Source organism: Vombatus ursinus, unplaced genomic scaffold, assembly GCF_900497805.2.
Source record: "Vombatus ursinus unplaced genomic scaffold, bare-nosed wombat genome assembly UNPS02010219.1, whole genome shotgun sequence".
NCBI lineage: Eukaryota > Metazoa > Chordata > Mammalia > Diprotodontia > Vombatidae > Vombatus > Vombatus ursinus.
Genome location: NW_020949997.1, coordinates 6,182,196 through 6,202,872, shown reverse-complemented (window position 1 = coordinate 6,202,872; position 20,677 = coordinate 6,182,196). Strand labels below are relative to the sequence as shown.

Below are 20,677 nucleotides of genomic sequence, written 5' to 3'. Positions count from 1 at the left end.
TCAGTTTCTGCTACAGGAGGTACTTCAGGTCACTAATCATGCCACCCACCTTCCTTTGGCTACACTTCAATTTATCAGTGAACTTCCTAAACTGTCAGGTAGAAATAAACCTAAACCACCAGACCTAGTCTAACCAGAGCAGAAACACTCTCACATCTGTCTTTCTTGACATTATGCTTCTCTTTTTTCTTTTCTTTTCTTTTTTTTAGGCAATTGGGGTTAAGTGACTTGCCCAGGGTCACACAGTTAGTAAATGTCAAGTATCTGATCTAAGGCCAGATTTGAACTCAGGTCCTCCTGACTACAGGGCCAGTGCTCTATCCACTGCGCCACCTAGCTGCACTGACATTATTCTCTTATGGGCAAGTAAGATTGCATTGGCATTTTTGGCTACTGGGCTACACTGCAGATAGATTCATATTGAGCTTGCAGTCTATTAATACTCCCACATTTTTTCCATCTGAACTTGCCTACCTCTTCCTCTATCTTGTACTTGTGGCACTGACTCTTTAAACCCCGGGTATATGAATTTACATTTCTATTTTATCAAGTCTTCTTATGTTAGATTTAGCACTTTGTTCTAGCCCAGGCCTGCACAACCCGCAGACGTTTTCCTCTTCATTTTTCTCGGACTGCACAAAATCCTTTAGTGTGGCATAGGTTCTGCGGGCGTGTTCTAGCCTATTAGAAACTTCTGAATTCTGCCATTCAACATATTATCCTTTTTAGTTTTGAGTCATCTACAAATTCAACAAGTAAAGCATTTATGCCTCATCCAATTATAAATTATAAAAATCAACAGCAGAAGCAATAACAGATTAGAGACCCTATGTTCAAGACCATTCTTCAAGCCTCCCATTAAGCCATTATCCATGATTCTTTAAATCTGATTGTTCAACCTAAACTGTACTCTATCTTCCCTCAATACTGACTTCCATCTTAATCCCCAAGTGCTTTTTTCCCTAATAAGCACCCTACTCTTCATTCAAGTTTTTCATCACTTTACAAACTTTGAAAGATAAAGCTCTTGCTATCAAATACTACTCTTAAATAACAGGTAAGATATCAAACTTCCACATCAGCACAACGTTCCCAAGAAAAAATTATGCTGAGTTTTCAAAAATCCACAGATTATTCCTTACTCTGCTTCCGAGGATCTTATTCTCCTAGGTATTGAAGGAGCTTTAGATATTGAATAATTTAATAATTTTTAAAATACTGTACAAGACAATAGGCTTCTGGGATTCTCTGAAATAAACTGGTCATTAACCATAGCATGTTATAAACCACACTATGATTCAAACCTCTCAATTAGGAAAACCAATACAGATGGGTTCCAAGATATTGAAAAATTTAACCATGGTTTAGGCCTTATTCTTTTTTTTTTTTAAATAATTTTTTCCCACTTACACATAAGAACAATTTTAGCATTTTTTTTTAAAAGGCAATTGGGGTTAAGTGACTTGCCCAGGGTCACACAGCTAGTAAGTGTCAAGTGTTTGGTCTGATGCTACATTTGAACTCAGGTCCTCCTGACTTCAGGGCCAGTGTTCTATCCACTACACCACCTAGCTGCCCCAACATTCTTTTTTCAAATTTTGAGTTCTAAATTCTCTCCCTCCTTCTCCTCTGCTCCTCATTGAGAAGGTGAGCAATTTGACATAGGTTATCCATGTGTAGTCATGCAAAACACATTTCCATCTAAGTCAAGCTGTGAAAAGACAGATTAAAAAACAAACAACAAGAAAAATAAGGTAAATAAAAAGTGTCTTTGATCCACATTCAGGCTCCACTAGTTCTTTTTCTGGAGATGGACAGCACCTTTCATCATAAGTCTTCCAGATTTTTCACAGATCATTATAAAATACTGCTGTACAATGTTCTCCTGGTTCTGCTCATTTCACTTTGCATCAGTTCATACAAGTTTTTCCAGGTTTTTCTGAAATCTGCTTGCTCATCATGTCTTATTATACAATAATATACTACATTCACATACCATAGCTTGTTCAGCCATTCCCCAATTGATGGCATCGTCTCAATTTCCAATTTTTTGCCACCACAAAAAGAGCTGCTATAAATATTTTTGTACATGTGAGTCCTTTTCATTTTTTTATCTCTTTGGGATACAGACTTAGTAGTGGTATTGTTTGGTCAAAGGGCATGCATGGCTTTATAGCCCTTTGGGCATAGTTCCAAATTGCTTTCCAGAATGGTTGAATCCATATACAACTTCACCAACAGGGCATTAGTGTTTTAATTTTCCCACATTCCCTCCAACATTTGTCATTTTCCTTTTCTGTCATATTAGTCAATCTGATAGGTGTGAGGTGGTAGCTCAGTTTTTTCAATTTGCATCTCTAATCAAGTGTTTAAAAAGAATTTTTTCATATGACTATAGATGGCTTTGATTACTTTGTTTGAAAACTGACTGTTCATATCCTTTGACCATTTATAAATTGAGGAATGGCTCTCATTTCTATAAATTTGACTCAGGTCTCTATATATTTCTTTATCAAAAACTTTAGGCCTTATTCTTGACACACAAAAGATAACTTAGTACCACAGATATTGAAAATCAACGTAACAAACTCAAGAATACTTACTCTACTAAAATTGTGTTATACTGAATATACTGTTATTAGTGAAACCAATGACTGGGACTTAATAATAATAATATCAAAAAAATTTTGCAATGATATTTGTTGTAAAGACAAATTTGTTTGTCTGCTTTCAGTTCCACTCAACTGGAAATGGGCAGGGAATGACAGGAAAGGTCAGCAACTAACAATCAGTTCTGCCACAATGCAAACACTTCTCTCTCTATAGGACCAATGCCCAACAGAGATGTTCATTTGCGTCTCTTCTCAGGCTACCTGAGTGGAAGGATGGAGAGTAAGGAAGAAGTAGTCCATTCTAAAGCACTACTTGGTCTCTCAACTTTTAACCTCTTTTGGGAAGACTTGTCTATCTCAACCCCCCACCCCCACCCCAATAACTCCCATGGCTCTCTATTGCCTTCACCATCAAATACAAAATTCTCTGGTATTCAAAGCTCTTCATAACCTACTCCCTATCTTTTCTAGTCTTCTTATACCTTAAACACAACATGTATTCTTGAATCCAGAGACACTGACCTTCTTGTTGTTCCTTGAAACAGGCATCTTCCCCACTCTGGGCATTTTCTTTGGCTGTCCTCCATGCCTGGATTGCTCTCCTTTCCTCATCTCTGCCTGCTGGTTTCCCTGACTTCCTTCAAAGCCCATATAAAATCTCACATTCTACAAGAAGTCTTCTTTAACCCCTCTTACTTCTAGTGTTTTATCTCTGTTAATTACTTCCTACTTCTCTTGTATACAGCTTGTTTATACATATTTGTTCATTGGTTGTTTCTTCCATTAGGCTATGAACTCTTGGAGAGCAAGGATTTTCTTTTGCCTCTTTTTGTATCCCCAGCACTTAGCACAGTGCCTGACATATACATGGTAGGTGCTTAATAAATGCTTACTCACCAACTGAAGAATTTCCTTTGAACCTTCTACTCTCTACCCAAAATCATACACAATAGTGAAGATCTGGGTATTTATTTCTAGATTAGAATGCATCCTTGCCACAAAAATGTATCAATACATATACAATTTTATCCTTTAACTGGTTTTGCAATTACCTAATTTCTCACTTTTAAAATAATTAGCACTAACCTAAGTAATAAGACTAACCTGAAAATGAATGATCATCTGATGACACTTTGTGAAAATCAGGAAAGCCAGAAATAAAAGTCTTATCCAGTTTACTTTTCTCCAGTGAAAGAGGGCTCAAGATCACATCTCTTTGACTTCTCTGTAACTCCAACGATATACTGTCTTTAAGTGACTGCTTTTGAGTAGCTTCTAGTGACCTTGCTTTCATTCTTTGAAATATTTTTGCAGGAGAGTCATAGGTTACAATGTCAAAAGTTTTGTTTCCTTTGAAAACTTCCTCATTTGGAAAAAATGTTGCTTCTCTGTGTTCATTAGCTTTTTCATCAGAGCCATCCGAAAAATTGTCAGAGCCAAGATTACCAGCTATTATTGTTGACCGAAGTGAACTGATTTCATTCTTACATTGTTCTGTTTCTGAGCTCAAGTGCTCTTTAAGGTCATTTGTATTGTTGTCATTTAAATTGTTGTTTTTATATTTCACTAAATCTTTTAATGGTGTAAGAGTTTCTGAAGGTATATTTTTTGAAAGAACTGCATTAATCGGTGCATTTCCTCTTCTAAGAGAATTCAATGAAAACTTTGGTGTTTCTGGACTTTGTGGACATGATGTAATCATCTTGATAAGATTACCAAAAAAGTCCTTTAACAGAAAATTTATTTAAAACTAATTGTTCACAGTAAAACTTCAAGGGAAAACGGGGAAAGTAGAATTCAAGAAAACTTCAATTTTCTTCATGGTTTTATCTAAAAGAAAATTTTAAACTGTTATTCATGACATTAAGAATATTTTTCACTGATTAAAAGGATGTGTTGATTCATCAAGTCTAATGTAATTCATGCCAAACTTATTTGAACATCTGTATTCATATGATTTTGTTTTGGGGGGAAAATCCAATTTTTAATATTAGGAGATCAAGATATTCAAAAAAGTAAACATTATCACTTTATCCACTCATCAGTTCCATGAAGTGCTATACTTATTTCTGTTAAAATTGATTAAATTTCAAGGATCTGAGGAACTACTCTACTACGTGGTATCTTATCAGAATATTTATTAAATATCAATTTGCATGTAACCTTATAATAGGCATCATAATGAAAAGTTTCACAGATATAAACTCTTCCTTTTAGCTACCTTCAGGTTAAGATTTATAGCTATACAATGACATCTATAAGAAAACTGAAAAAAAAAACCAGTAAATTATTTAGAACAGTAATTCACAATCTTAATTTTGTGTCAATCCAGGAGATCACTAGTTATCAAAGGATGTATACAAAATATCAAAACAAGTTAATTTTAATACATATGCTCTATTACAGACCTTATAGGAAGAATAATATGCTTGCTGATACAATGCCTTATAAGTGTTCTCTATTTCTTTCATGTATTTCTTTCTGGTATGTATGTTCCTCCTCAAAGGATGGGTTCATGTCTTTCACCTCAGGCAGGTATCTTTGACAGTATACAGCAGTGCTATCAAACTTAAATAGAAATAGACCCCTGCAGCCCACATACTGATTTTGAAAACCACAAATTAACATTATTTAAGCTGTACTGTATTTTTTATTTATTTTGTTAAAACATTTCCCAATTACATTTCCAGCAGTGTGTGGCCATCAGGCCTCAAACTTGACACCTGTCCTAGAGCACGGTAGGGCCAGGGATTAGTTGTCACAACTTCCAAGGCTCTAGTTTCTTTGAAGGGGTTGGACTAGTTAACAATAATAATGATAGCTAGTATTTATATAATGCTTTAAGGCAGAGGTATCAAACTCATAGCCTGAGAATATCTGTAGCCAGCAAAACTGAACCAGATTAAAATGTTATTGGGAAATGTTTAACATAATAAATAAAAATAGAACATAGTAAGTGTTCATTTGTGGTCTTCTAAGTCCATATATAGCCTGCAGGGATCTGTTTCTATCACTTTAACTTCAGCTTTTATCTTTAGCTAGCCCTGCTGTAGACAAGCATGGAAGCTAATCAGTACGGGCCAGAAAATGCCTGAAGACCTGACAAAAATCCCTAAATGCTAAGATTCAGTTAACATAGAAGAAAATTACTTTTTACTTTATAGGAAGCAATAAGTTATTGTAAATTTCTGTATATTTAATTTAACTATAATAAGAAATTAATAGAGGCCACAACCCTATTTAGGTATACACTGAAATATACTTCCCTTTTCATTAAAATCCTCATCAATTCCTTGATAAATGATCTTGGCTTCTTGAGGAACTGGCTACCTTCCATGAGGAAAACTTGCATATACTTATTGGGTACACATCACCAGAAGGTTTGTGAGTAGGTGATAATATTGTTTTAACCACCACAACTCACTAATACCATATACTAAGGTTACAATCTTACACCATTAAAGAAAATACTCAACCCAAGGAAATCACCGATCATTACTATACTAAAAAACTCCAATTATTGGCAACGCTAAGATTTAAGCCAGCCAGATTTTAAGTTCCAAAAAATCTAGACTATATTCTAATGAATGTACTAAATAAGTTAATATTGAGTAAGTATCTGAATGAAAGAAATGATGAAGTGAAAAGCATGGTATAATCATGGATAAAGGTACTAGACTTGGAGGCAGGACATATTCTTCCTCTAACACTAGATGTTTGACCACGGTCATTTAATGGCTTGGTCATTTAACTGCTCTGAGTCTCAGCTTTCTCATTTCTAAAAGGTTGCAGTTGGACTAGATGGCCCCCAAGGTCCCTTCCAGCTACAAATCTATGATCTTATTTTGTCAAAAGACACTAACTCTGGCTCACTATCTGGCCCACTGGTCCTATATTTGCTATGCAATTTGGACATAAAGCCTTAAAGTGCCAGTAAATATGAGTTATATGGGTACCCCTCAGACCCATTCTGGACCACAGAGGTGGGGACAGCTGCCAACTGGTAGCTTTACTGCCCGATAACCTGTTCCAGGTCACAGATCCAGAACAGACTGAGAAGGGGGGTTAGTGTTCCTGCCTAAGGAGGCCCTGGGCCATGCATAGAGAAAGAAAGAAGTTAAGAAGCTAGCAGCAGAGGGGTGGTGCAGACCCCAGACTCAGAGCAGCATCTCACTTAAAACATCTAGCCCAGCCTCCACGAGAATAACTAAGGAAGGAATCCCAGAACCAAAGGGAGCCTACAATTCTGTCTCTTCCAACTAACACAGCTTGCCAGCTGGCTGAGAGGAGTAAAATCCACCAGCACTGCAGAGCTCAGATCAGGGGGCAAACAATCAGACTTTGCCCTGGATCAGATCACTTTGGGATCACTGAAAGCTTTCAGGTCCTTAACCCGTCCCTGAGATGTTGGAATGAAACACAATACCAAGAAAGCAGGACTAGCCCAGATCTCCCTTCAACAAGAACAGCGGAACCTACCTCTGAAAACATGTCAAGAAGCAGGCTGGAAGAATGGACAAACAAAAAAAGAACCCACCATAATGAGCTATTATTGTGGCAGGGACACTGAAGACCCAAACCTAAGAGACAAGAATGACTCTAAAACATCTACAAGCAATGCCACAGAGAAAAATACAGCTTGGGCACAAATTCAACTAGAATTCCCAGAAGAGATGAAGCAAGAGGTTTTATTTTAAGTTTAAATATTTTTTATAAATGAAATGAGAGCACTAAAAAAAGAAATAAAAGCTATGGAAGAAAGAATTGGAAAGATAAGTAACAGCTTGTCACAAGAAGTAAAAAACTTTACCAAAGCAGTAACTCCCTGAAAATTAGAACAAACCAAAGAGAAGCTAATGAGGCAACAAAAAATATTAAAACAAAGTTAAAAGACTGAAAAAACAATACAAGAAAATTTAATATATGTCATAGTAAAAACAACCTACTTGGAAAAAAGACTGAGGAAGAAAAAGTTAAGAATTACTGGACTATCTAAATGCCATGACCAATAAAAAGATATAAACATATCTGAAGAAATCTAAAAAGAAAACTGCCCATATCTCTTAGAGCCAAAGCTCAAAGTAGAAATACAAAGAATCGACCAGTCACTTCCTAAAAAACCTCAAAAGAAAAACTTTCAGGCACATTATAACTAAAATATGAGCTTCCAGGTCAAAGAAAAATTGCTTTGAGTAGCTAGACAGAAAGAATTTAAGTACCAGGAGCCCCAGTCAGAATCATACATGAATTTAGTAGCCACTCCCATAAAGGAATGGATAACTTCAATATGACATTCTAGAAAGCAAAGGATATGGGCTTATAGCTTAAGAATAACTTAGCCAGCAAAACTCAGTATAATCGTACAGATGGAAAAATGGATTTTTAATAAAATAGAGACTTCCAAATATTACCAGCAATAAGGTGGTGTAGTACATAGAGCACTGGGCCTGGAGTCAGGAAGACTTGAGTTCAAATTTCACCTCAGACATTTACTAGCTATGTGACCCTGGGCAAGCCACTTAACCTCTGTTTGGCTCAGTTTTCTCAACTGTAAAATGGAGATAATAACACATCTAATTTGCAGGGTTGTTGTGAGGATCAAATGAGGTAATATTTGTAAAGCACTTAGAACAGTGGTTGGCCCAAGGTAGGCACTATATCAATACATATTCCCTTCCCGTAATCTCTGATGAAAAAGCCACAGCTGTGGAGAAACTCTGAAGTACAAACACAAGAGTGAGGAGAATACAAAAAGGTAAACATGAACGATAAAAGCCTAAATAAGGACAAACTGTTTATATTCAAATATGGGGAGAGGATATGTGGGCCCCCTCTGAACCCTATCATCTTATCAGGGATCATAAAAGTAGTCTAATTAGACAAAGCCTGGGAGTGTTCTGTTATGGCTTTTTGATTTTAAGAAAAGAATAGAAAGAGAAGGGAAGAGTAGGGAAAGGAAGGTTAAGGAAAATGATCTTATAAAATCAGATTGCTCAAGAACAAGTCTACAAAAAGGAGGAAGAATGGGAGAAGATGACACTTGAACCTCACTCTCTTCAGACTGGTCAAAAGAAGGAAGAACACACACAGAGACGCTCGCGCGCGCACACGCACACACAGTTGGGCATAGAAAAACATTTTGATCAACAGGGAAATAGAAGTAAAAGGCGAAGGGAAGGAAGAGAAAGGTAGAGGAAGCAAAGATTAAGGGAGGGATCAGTCCTAACTAAAACAAACTCTAAGGATATAATTTATAGCTCCTTTTGAGGTGTCAAAGAATGGGAATCTGAGGGAGTGTCATAAATCAGGGAACAAACAAGTTTATATATATAGAGAGAGAGAGATAGCGAGAGAGAGAGATAGATAACTAAACTCTTATCAGAGTAATAACCAACCACAATTCCAGAGAACTAATGATGAAAAATCACTTCCTGATACAGAGGTGAATGACTCAGAATGCAAAATGAAACAATTTTTAAAGGGCAGGGTCATTGTGGAAATTTGTTTTGGTTGACTTTACATGTTTGTAATCAGTTTTGTTTTTCTAGGTTTGTAATGGGGGGGGTGTGGATTTGGGGTGGAAGAATGAGAAGATAGATCTTGGCTGATTAAAACAATATTTTGTAATGAGTTATGATAAGTTAAAAAGGCCGAAGTTGATATTTTCCTGCTCACTTATAAAAATTATGATTTTATCCCACTGAAAAGGCCATCTATGATAGGTGCCTTCACCTTCTCTTCTCACTCTTAACCCCTTACAATACAGCTTCCAACTTTACATTGTCACTGAGATTGTTATCTTCAAAGTTACCAATGATCTCACAGTTGCAAAACCAATGACCTCTTCTCAATCCTCATTCTCTTGGACCTCTTGGCAGCGTTTGACCACCCTCTCCTAGAAACTCTCTTCTCTACGGGTTTTCAGGACACCACTTTCTCCTGGTTTACCTCCTACCTAATTGAGTGCTCCTTTTCAGTCTCCTTTGCTGAATCCTAATCCAGATCTTGCCCTCTTAACTATAAGTGTTCAACAGGGTTCTTTCCTGGGTCCTCTTCTCTTTTCCCTCTATACTACTTCACTGGATGAGCTCAATCAGCTTCCATGGATTTAATTACCATCTCTAGGCTCTAGGCATTTTCTCTGTCTGTTCCCTATGCCTGAAATGCTCTTCCCTGACCGCCCTCGCTCCAAGTCCCAACTAAAAGGCTACCTTCTACAGAAAGGTTTCCCTAACCCTCTTAATTCCAGCATTTTCCCTCTTTTGTTTCCTGTATATAGCTTGCTTTATACATATGTGTTTGCATATTGTTTCCCCCATTAGATTATGAGCTCCTTGAGGGCAGGGATTGTCTTTTGCCTCTTTTTGTATTCCCAGGGCTTAGCATAGTGCCTGGCACATAACAGAAGCTTGATAAATGTTTATTGATTGATTAAAATCTACTATCCTGCCTTTACTCTCTGTTGACCTCCAATCTTGTCTACAATTCTCTTTCAGACATCTCAAACTGGATGTCAAATAGACATCTTAAACTCAACAGGTCCAAAACAGAACTCAGCATCTTTCTCCCAAAGTCTCCCTCTTCTCCCACCTCCCCCACCCAATCTTTCCTTTATTAGAGGGCAACACCATCCTCTCAGTCCCTCAGGCTCACAACCTAGGTGTCATCCTGGATTCCTCACTATCTCTCACCCCCCCCCCCCCCATTCAAGCTCCTGTCAAGGCCTGTCCATTTCCCCTCTGCAACATCTTTCAAATACACCCTCTCGTTTCTCACTTCCACCAGTCTGGTATGCTCACCACCTCATTTCTGGACTATTTAGATAGCCTGCTGGTGGGTCTGCCTGCCTCAAGTCTCTTCCCACTTCAAAACACTCTCCATTCAGTCATTAAAATGATTTTCCCAAGTACAGGTCCAACTATGTCAACTGCCCCAATCAATAAACTCCAGTGGCTCCTTATTGCCACCAGGACCAAATACCAAACCTGTCTTTAGCCTGGAAGCTCTTCATAACCTACTCGTTTCCCCCTTCCAGTCTTCTTACATCTTATTCTCCTACACATCTACTCTCCAATTCAGTAACACTGGCCTCCACCTACAGGACACCTCATCTCCCTGGTCCAGGCATTTTCTCTGGCTGTCCTACATGCCTGGAATACCCTCCTTATTCATCTTTCTCTACTGATTTTCCTGGCTTCTTTTAAATCCTGACTAAAACTCATTTTTCTACAGGAAGCCTTTCCCACACTTTATTTCCTGGTGTCTGCCCTCCCTTAATTATGACCTATTTATCTCGTATATGGCTTGTTTGTATATATTTGTTTGACTGGAGAAGAAAAGCAATTAGGTAAATGCCCTGCCTAAAACAGACTCACTCAGAGCTATGAGAACGGAGGGAGAGTAATGAGGCTGCCCCAGCAAGGGTCAGGGAAAGTAGGACAGGACTTCATAGAACCATAAATTTGATCCTAAATGGGAGCCCTTTAAATCGCTGGGTCCAAATCCAACATTTTACAGATAAGGAAACTCAGGTTCAGAGAGTTAAGTGACTTGCCCAAGGTCACCCAACAGGTAGTAAGGAGCAGAATCTGGATTGAACTCTCCGTCCTTTGACTAGAAATCCAGCATTCTTCCCATTACCTTACTATGGCAGGACAAAGGGAGAAGCAATTAATAATCGAATAAATGAACAAGCGTTTGTTGTGTCCACTACGTCCTGGGCACCGCGCTCTCCAGGAACTTATAGATTCTACTGGGAGGGAGGAGCTGACACCAGCCGGGCGGGTGTCCAGGAGTGAGGGGAAGGTCCCCCGCGCAGCTGGTTCTAAGGACTGTGTCCAGAAGGCGGGGAGCGGGGAGACCTGAGCGCGTGGGCCGGAGGAGGGGGAGGCATGGAGGCAGCCGGGGCCGGAGGAAGGAGGTCGAAGCACGCGGCTGTGCGGCCGGGGACGGAGGGCAGAGGCCGACAGAGACCGAAAAAGAGGAAGAAAAGCGGGTAGGGCGGGAAGCGCGCTCCGGCGGCCGCCGAGCTTCCGGCTCCCCGCAGACACACAGGCCCCGACCCCGCCCCCCACCCCTGCTCCCGGGGGGCCCGAGAGCGCCCAGACCCCGGCGGCGGGGGCGGGACGGGCTCCGGGCACCCCTGGCCTGCCTGGCTCCGGCTCTCCGCGCCGCAGAGGATTGGCCCCAGCCCGGCCCAGCGCCATAGCGCGGAGGGCCTGGGGCGGAGGGGACGGAGCGGCCCGCCAGGACGACCGTCCGAACCCCACCGCGGGCGTGCACACTCACCCTGCTCGGCTCGGGCTCCTCCTTTCGCCCGCTACCTACAGCCACACCGGCTTTTAGTTCAAAATGCGGGCACACGCGCGCCCGCCACCGCCAGGCCGTGCGCGATTGGTGCATCCCGACGTCTCGTCGCTTTACGTCACGGCGCAAGCTGCTATAAAAGCCCCGGGGCGGGAGCGGCCGCACTACCCACGCAGAGGCCGCGGAGCGGGGTGAGGTAAAGGTGGCTGCGTTCCGAGTCGGAAGTTACCGTTCTTAGCCTTGCCAGTTATTTTCCTCGGGCCCACTTTCCTCATCTGCAGAATGAAGTCGAGATAGGCGTCTTCGAGGCCATCGGGCAGTCTCCGGGCTCGGCTTACGTCCGAGTGTGCAGAGCTTAAGCCAGCCTTCCTGGGGGCAGAGTTTCTGCAGGACTTTTTGCCAAAGTCCTGTAGGCTGCCCTGCATGCTTACATTTTTCTTTTTCGTTCGAAGAAGCCTTCTTAAGTAGAAACTGCAAACAAAGCTTGCCTTCCAGTGTGATTTGTTGAGTGGAGGAAAAGCCGAAGAATTACCCCGTGAACTTGCCTTGTAACAAAGCCATGCTCCTCTGTTTTCATTCTTTGTACTTATATCCCCAGCTCCCAGCCCAAGTGCCCGGCACGTCGTGGACGCTTAAATGCTTACTGATTTGGCTGAAAAATGGAACATGAATTGTAACAGCAGTTGCTGGCTGTAAAACTACATTATTGCAGAAGCTGGAAAGGTTTTAGCTAAGTTCTGGAAGCTTGGTGTGAAGTAGGCTCCGAATTCTTGCTCTTACCACGACTATAACCTTCAATACTGGTACAAAAAGTAGCTAGCTATCCGCATACATTTGGGGAGCAGTGTGGAAAGAAATAAATACCAAATGGGTGATCAAGATCTCTCTTCCCAGTAATCAATTCTAGGTATCCTGGTGTTAATGTAATGACCTTTTAAAAATAATAAGTGACATAGAGCACGGGACTTGGAGTCAAATTTCCAACACTGGGTTTGAACTTTGGCACTCACTTGAATTGTGATCCTGGGGCAAGTCCCTTAACTCCTAGGCCTTAGTTTCCTTTTTGGTTAGATATAATAGTTGTAGCACTAATAATAACCTCAACAGTGTTGTGAAGATCTGGTGAAATAATATGTGTAAAGTCACTTTGCAAAGTAGGGATAGGGACTGGATCTGTTGACTAGCTTCTAAGCATGGCTTCTTTGAAGAACATTTTTATCAACTGACTTAGTAAGTGCCTACTGTGACACATCCTAGGTACTTTACAATGTGCTGGGGTGCAACTACAAAAGTGGGATAGTCCTAGCTCTCATGGAGCCTATATCCTATGGAGAAGATACAGACATTAACAAATGCGTATATACAAAATAAAAGGATGGAGGAATCAGGAAAGGCCTTGTTGTGGTGGCATGAAAGTTGAGTACTGCTAGTGGGGAGGGGTTATTAGGAATGCTACCTGGTAGAACCAGGGAGGGAGAACATTTCAGGCATAAGAGACAGCAGAGAAAAGAGATGAAATGTAGGATAGATGAAAGGATGACAAGTAGGTCAATTTGTCCAGAATATAAATGCGTGAGGGTGAACATACATGTAAGAAGGAAAGACAGACCAGCCAGACAGTCAAAAGCCAAATAGAGTTTATTTTTCTATTGCAGCTTTTGTGCCAGGGAGTGGCTGTACACATAAATATACAGTATGTGCACATATATACAGTATGTGCACATATATACACATATACAAGTGTATACATATATGCACATATATACTTAATGCACATATGTGCAACATTGTGTGTGTTTTAGAAACGTCAATTTGGCAGCTTTGTTGGAGGATGGATTGGAGAGGGAAGAGAAATTGGATGCAAAGAGCCCATTAGGAGCCTATTTCAATAGTCCAGTCAAGATGTGATGGGAATTCTGGTTGTAGAAGGAAAAGGGAACAAGATTAGAGATACGTTGAAGAGGTAAAATTGATAACAGGTAACTAACTGGATGTGGATAGCAAGTTGGGGCTGGTTAATGAGAGTGAAGAATCTCATTCACTGCTTTGTGAATCTGGGTGACTGAAAGAATGGTGTGCCCTCAACAGAAGAACTTTTCATTGTTCAGTCATATCCAACTCTTGTGATGCCATTTTGGGGTTTTCTTGGCAAAGATACTAGAGTGGTTTGCCATTTCCTTCTCATCTGACAGATGAGGAACTAAGGCAAACAGAGTTAAGTGACTTGCCCAGGGCTGCACAGCTATTGTCTGAGGCCATATTTGAACTCAGGAAGATGAGTCTTCCAGATTCCAGGCCCTACACTTTATCCACTGAGCAACCTAGCTGCTTCCCCAAACTGGACATGCCATCTTCTAACTTGATACCATTGGAATCTCATTTCTGCAGGTCACTCTCTCCTCAAATCCTTAGCTTAACATGGTTAAACTTTAAGATGATACTTTATGCAGGAAGCCTTTGAAGATCCCCTTGGTTATAAGTATTCTTTCCCTCTACAAATAAAAAGAAATAAGGAAATTCAAAGAAGGAATGGTTTTAGGGGAAGAATATAAATTCTGTTTTGGACATGTTGAGTTTGAGATGCATATGGGAAATCCAAGTGAAGACGTCCAACAGGAAGAATGTATAATAATAGAGTTCAGAGGCAAAATGTGATCAAGATCATATCCTTAACATTATAGTATCATTGACTTAAATTTTGTTCTTTTTGTATATACTGTTTGATTTTTTAAAATTCCCTACCCTATTGAAATAAATGTATTAATTTTAAGACTGAATATGTTATACTAATTTCCCAAGCAGATTTATTTTTGTTGTTGTTGCAAACAACAAACACCAGTGTGCTCAACACAAAAAAATGAATACAGACCAGAATTTTTATATTGGATATTTCCCTCTGAGTTGGATATTTTATGACAATTTTCTGCTTTCTCCAAATTATTTGGATAGTGTGTATAAATGCTGGGTCAAATGTACATGTTGGGTTATTTCTTGTTTTGTATATATATTTTTAACTGTAGGTGTATTTTAACCATTCTAAATTTCAGGGGAAAATGTGTGCAATAAATTACATATATGTTCATTCAAAATTATAATAGCTAACATTTTCATAGGGTTTTACCTGCATTATCTCGTTTGATTCTCACAATTCTGTGAGACAGATGCTACATCAATCTATATTCTATTGTCAGTGTTTCAAGTCAAGTAAACACGTATTTATTAAGTGCTTATTATATACCTGACAAATGTGCCAAGCGATGGAGATAGAAATAAAAGCCAAAGAAGTCTGTCCTTGCCCTTCAAGAAGCTCCTATCCTAATGAAGGAAACAACATATGTGTGTATATATTATATATATGTATACATATATACATACATACACATATGTATATTTTTTATATTTATAAGTACATGTAGACAGACAAACAGAGGTAGAGACAGAGAAATAACAGATGCAGGGTGTCCCAATAGTCTTAGTGCAACTTAAGTAATTAAAACTGCACTAAGATTTTTGGGACATCCTTTAGAGTACATATAGAATAAATGGAAAGTAGGTAGTTTCAGAGGAGAATATAATTTATTTATAAGGACAAATGCAAGTGATTTTTGTGGATTTATTGCCTTCCTCAAGTCATTTATTATCTCAATTTTTTTGTTGTTCAGAATCATGAATTTTTTGGATAATCATATCATTTTCAAATAAGAATTATCCATAGTTGTTCTTTTGATTTATTTTTATGCTTTATTACTCTAGTTAGCATTTCTAAAACTACATCAAATAGAAATAGAAAATTCAGTACATATCAAGTACTCACTGTGCACTAGGTGCTCGGGGTCCAAAGATGAAGCCAAAAACAAAAACAATCGCTGCTCCCAAGGAACTCACATTCCACTAGAAGAATGACATTTAAGTAGATAAATAAATACAGATATATTTGTAGAGGGAAAGAATACTTAATAACCAAGGGGATCTTGAAAGGCTTGCTAAAGAAAGTGTCCTCTTAAAGTTTAACTGTGTTAAGCTAAGGATTTGAGGAGAGAGTGACCTGCAGAAATGAGATTCCAATGGTATCAAGTTAGAAGATGGCATGTGCAGTTTGGGGAAGTAGCTAGTAGTCCTGTTTGACTGGAAGGGAAAGTGAATGAAGGAGTAATGTAAAGTAAATCTGGAAAGGTACTGGAGCCTGGTTGTCAAGGATTTGAATGACAAGCTGAGGATGATATTGCTTTGCATCTATTAATGGTGGAAATACTTCTAAGGGATTCTTAACCTGGGATCCAGAGCTGGGACCCCTCCCCACTAAGGAATCAATGGATAGATTTCAGAGGGTCCATGCATTCAAATGGGGAAAAAAGTACATCTTTATTTTCTCCAACCTTAGGTTTCTTTTATAATTCTGTGCATTTTGTTTTATGTGCTCAAAATTATTCTGAAAAGGGGTCCATAGGTTTTTACCAAATTGCCAAAGGGGGTCAATCAGTCAATAAACATTGAGACAGTGCCTGGAGAGGTCCATGACACCAAAAAGTTAAGAAGTCCTGCTCTAACATATGATATTCTCCATTACACATGGCATTAGTTATTAACTTCAGATATTTCAAATTGCTTCTTTTTAAAAATCAGTCCTTCTTTATTACTAATAACTCTCAAAGATCACATAACATGTTAGCACCTTTCTAATATATTTTTGTATCATATATTTATATTATTTGCATTGTAATGATACACTATTTTGTAGTATAGTTGCCTATAAATATACATCTTATCCCCCTATGAAACTGTACTTATTCAATAGGTCCAGTGAATTAGGCTTAATAATCCACAGACCCCAGGCTTGACTATCGGACAGCACTGGAACTCAACATGTACCCTCTTGACATCCTCCCTCTGCCATTTCACTGGTAATTGGGTCCAGGTGGGGTGTACAGGTGTTCAGGGAAAACTAGCACCTCTGGTGTGAGGCCTTGATGAGCACTTTTCAGGACTGCTGATCTACCTTTGGCATCCGCCTGATTCACTCAGCTCTCACCTGTGGCTCCAGGAAGCTACAACATGAGCCACAGGGCCCCCTCCCCAGGAAACCTTTTTGGCATATGGGCTAAACCAGGGTGATGGTAACCAAGGGGTCTCAAACTCATCAGTGAATTGGAGGGATGTCTACCCCAAACATGAGAAGACTTATCCCAATAGGATGGGCAGATGAGAACAATTTGTTCCAACAGCTGTGAAGGCAGCTAAAGCTTGGTTAGACTCCAAAGACACCAAGGGCATCCACTGCATCCTGGGCCATTGCCAGTAGTCTTGACTTTTATCTTGCCACTGGATTTCTATGACTGTGGAAGACAGTGAGGCTGACGACTTCAAGCAGCTCTGCCTCAATGAAATCCAATTTATTCTTATGTGAAAAGAAATCATCCATGCCATTTTCCTATTTTTATCTAACTCAAAGTCCTGTGGCCACAGGCAAGTGACAAGGTAGCTGCTGCAGATATACTGGGAGCTGTACTCACAACCCTGCAGCCTGGCCATAGAATGTCCTCACTGCACTGAAGCAGCAGTGGGATTCAACGGTCCTCTGGAGGTGTCTGAGCAGGCTTTTTAAAGGACTGCACCGCTCATTTCCCAGCGTGATCACAAAAGGGCCTAGAAAAGGTGCCCTAAAAATTGTCTGCTTCACCAAACCTAACCCCAGCCTGCTTACCGTGGCAGGTGGGGATCCTACCCTGCAGTAGAAACACAAAAAAAAGTACAAAAACTTTTGCAAAGGTGATTTCACTCACCATTGGTACGTTTTCATGCAGTAGGTCTTAAAGACAAACAGTTCTTGTTGTGAGAGGACTCAGCATGCATTGCACCCAAATAGCAGCCCTGAGTGAAACAAGGCTGGCAAATGAGGTCCAGCTTACCAAAGTTGGTGCTATATACACATTATTCTTGAGTGACCAAAGTAATGAGGAGCATCATGAAGCTGGCATAGGTTTCACAATCAAAATAAATCTAGTCAATAAGCTTCTCTATCCACTAAAAGGAGGGAATGACAGGCTTATGACAATTCCATTGCCACTTGCAGGAAAGCACCATGACACCATCATCTGTGAGCATGCTCCCACTATAATGAACACTGATGAGGTCAAAGAAAACTTTTATGAAGACCCGGAGATCCTCAGCATCAATGTGCTGAAAGATAACAAGCTTATAATTCTGGGTGACTTTAAAACCAGAGTAAGCACAGACTATCAGACATGGTGGGGAGTCCTTGGGAGGAATGGAGTTGGAAATAGAGACAGCAATGGTCACTTATTACTGAAGACTTGTGCATCTCATGACCTTCTCATCACCAACCCTGTCTTCTGTTTACCTAAATGCAATAAAACTTTATGGATGCACACAGAGTTCTCACTAATGTAGCACTGTGTTGCCATAGCCAAAATGACCGTTTTCCAGAGACAGGTGGATGACTTTTGGGATCTGGCAGAAGTCACCCCAGTCCCTTGGCTTCAACCCCAGGGAGTTTGCTTTGACCCTATGACTGGGCTGCCTGACTTCTTGACTAACAAGCTTAACCCCTCTCACTCTATTGGATTGTGGACAGCTAAAGCAGTGGGGGTGCTGTGAGACAAAATAGGGGCTGTAGTCACCCCTATAAGCAGTGGAGTTGCAAATTCTCATTCACTTCTGGTGCCTGACCACTTGCACAAACTTCAGCGGGCCTCAATCTCTTAGGATGGAAGTGGCCTGAGGTTAGCTTCTCAATCATTGCCAGGCTGGACAAGCACAGATTCAAGGCAAGCTCCTACGGAGTCAAAGGGGTGAAACCTTGGGTGCCCCCTATGGCATCCATCTCCAACAACCAAATCTCCTTTGTTCAGCTAAGGCAGACATATACCAAGGAGCTCAGTGTATCATTTTCAGTGTATAATATAAGCCTCTCTAAGGTTTATTTATAAAAAGCATATTTGCCTGGTAGAAAGAATTGTGTGCCATATTGTTTTTTCTCTGTATTTGGAAGTAGACTGCATATAAAGATAAAGTTATCCTTAGTCTACTTCCAAATTCCTTAAATTTAGAAAAATTCACCTGTAAATCTGTCTGCTCTTTTTACTAGCCAATTTATTAATTACAGAACTGATTCTCCCTATGAAATGAATCTTTTTCAGTTCATCTATTTTACTACTGTAGTTTCAGCATTGTATATGTTTTATATATATATGTATATATATATATAAATGGATGTTTATGGGCACCTTCTATGCACTCTGCTGGGGGGTGCATATGTAATAAATATATTTATAATATATTCACATATTGATATATATACTAATTATATTAATATTATTAATTATATAATATATATTAAATGAGTGTGTAAGAAGAGTGTAAAGTGCTGTGAGATCTAATGAAGGAGAAATTACTTCCACCTGGGAGAATCCAGTAAGATATTAAGGAAGAGGTACTTTTGAGATGGAGTGTGAAAATTCAGGTAGGATAGCAACAGTGGGGTATGGAAAAAAGGGGACTATTGCAAGTGCAGAGAACATAATGAGGAAAACAGCTGAGATGGTAAAGCACCTGAATGAGACATTGATGGGACTGCCAAGTGACTTAGTTTAATTTGCTTAGGGTACAGAGCACGTAAGATCAGTATCTTTAGTATTCAAGTCGAGGGTGGCCGGCTGGTGCTCTGTGATGGGGTACTGTAGAGGAAAGATTGGAAGATCTGGAATTGATTCCCGACTTTCCTGGGGCCTAATTCCCTCTCACTGGGCACCTCAGTTTCCCCATTTGTAAAATGAGGAGTAGGGCTAGGTAACAGAAAAGGGCTCCACCCCCGCAGGTTGAGGGACGAAAGAGGCATCAACAGACTATGAGGAGGACACTGCTCTCCCTGGGCCCGTCCCTAAAGAAAGGGCTGTCAGCATGCTGACCTTGCGCCTTTCATTCACACCAGCCCCCCGCCCTCTTCCTAGGAACTCTATCCCAGCTTATCCCTGGCCTACGCAGACAAGCCCTTAGAACTACAATTCCCAGAAGCCTCAGAATTGAACTCAGACTTGCCTTCGGACTCCATTTCCCAGAATCCTGTTTCCCCCCCTCCCCCCCATGGCAGAGCAATTCTACTGGCTCTGCGGGAACGGAAACCACCCTGAGGCCTCCGGGAAATGGAGTCGGCGGGCGCTGGTAACTAAACCAATAGAATTAGGGCAGAGTCATGTAGGCGTTCCCTGATCCACCGAAGCTAAGGATAAGGACTGCGCAGGCGTAAGACGTGGGGATGATGGGTATCTAGGCATCGCACTACCGAACTTCTTTTAAAGTTCCATTTGTCCTGGTCCTTCCCTCGAGAAGATGCTCTCAAAAGTCTGTAACTTTTCATTTCTACTGCCTCATATCTGTGTAGGTGGTCGTGTGGCTCCCAATTTATATTCTTCTTAGATACATACATACGTGAGAGAGACGCATACACACATGATCCGTACGTATACATATGCATCTATATGTATGTGCACCGACGTACATTTAACATACAACATGACAGTCAATGATAAGACCCAAAAGAATGAGGACAGTAAATTGAGAAGGAATTAAGAAGACTGAGCAATCAACTCCAGAGTGAGGTGGCTAGGGAAAAGTTTTATGTGGGATTTGAGCTGGACCTGGAAGGTTGTTATAAATATGAAGAGAATGAGGTGAAGTCCATACAGGAAGAGAGAAGATTATGAGCCAAATCATGGAAGTGGTAACTTTCTTGTCCAGGACAT

The 20,677-nt window shown here is 40.2% G+C and overlaps 1 protein-coding gene across 1 annotated transcript in view; it reads right to left on the bottom strand.

Moving 5' to 3' along the window:
- Positions 1 to 11,955, bottom strand: part of MIS18BP1 (MIS18 binding protein 1) — a 58,219-nt gene extending 46,264 nt beyond the window's left edge. Inside the window, exons 1-2 of the mRNA XM_027853796.1 lie at positions 11,901 to 11,955; positions 3,717 to 4,442 (exon numbers count right to left, since the gene is read on the bottom strand). Coding sequence (XP_027709597.1) covers positions 3,717 to 4,314 — 598 coding nt within the window. The 5' untranslated portion in view covers positions 4,315 to 4,442; positions 11,901 to 11,955. The remainder of the gene's footprint in view (positions 1 to 3,716; positions 4,443 to 11,900) is intronic.
- Between the last annotated feature and the right edge of the window lie 8,722 nt (positions 11,956 to 20,677).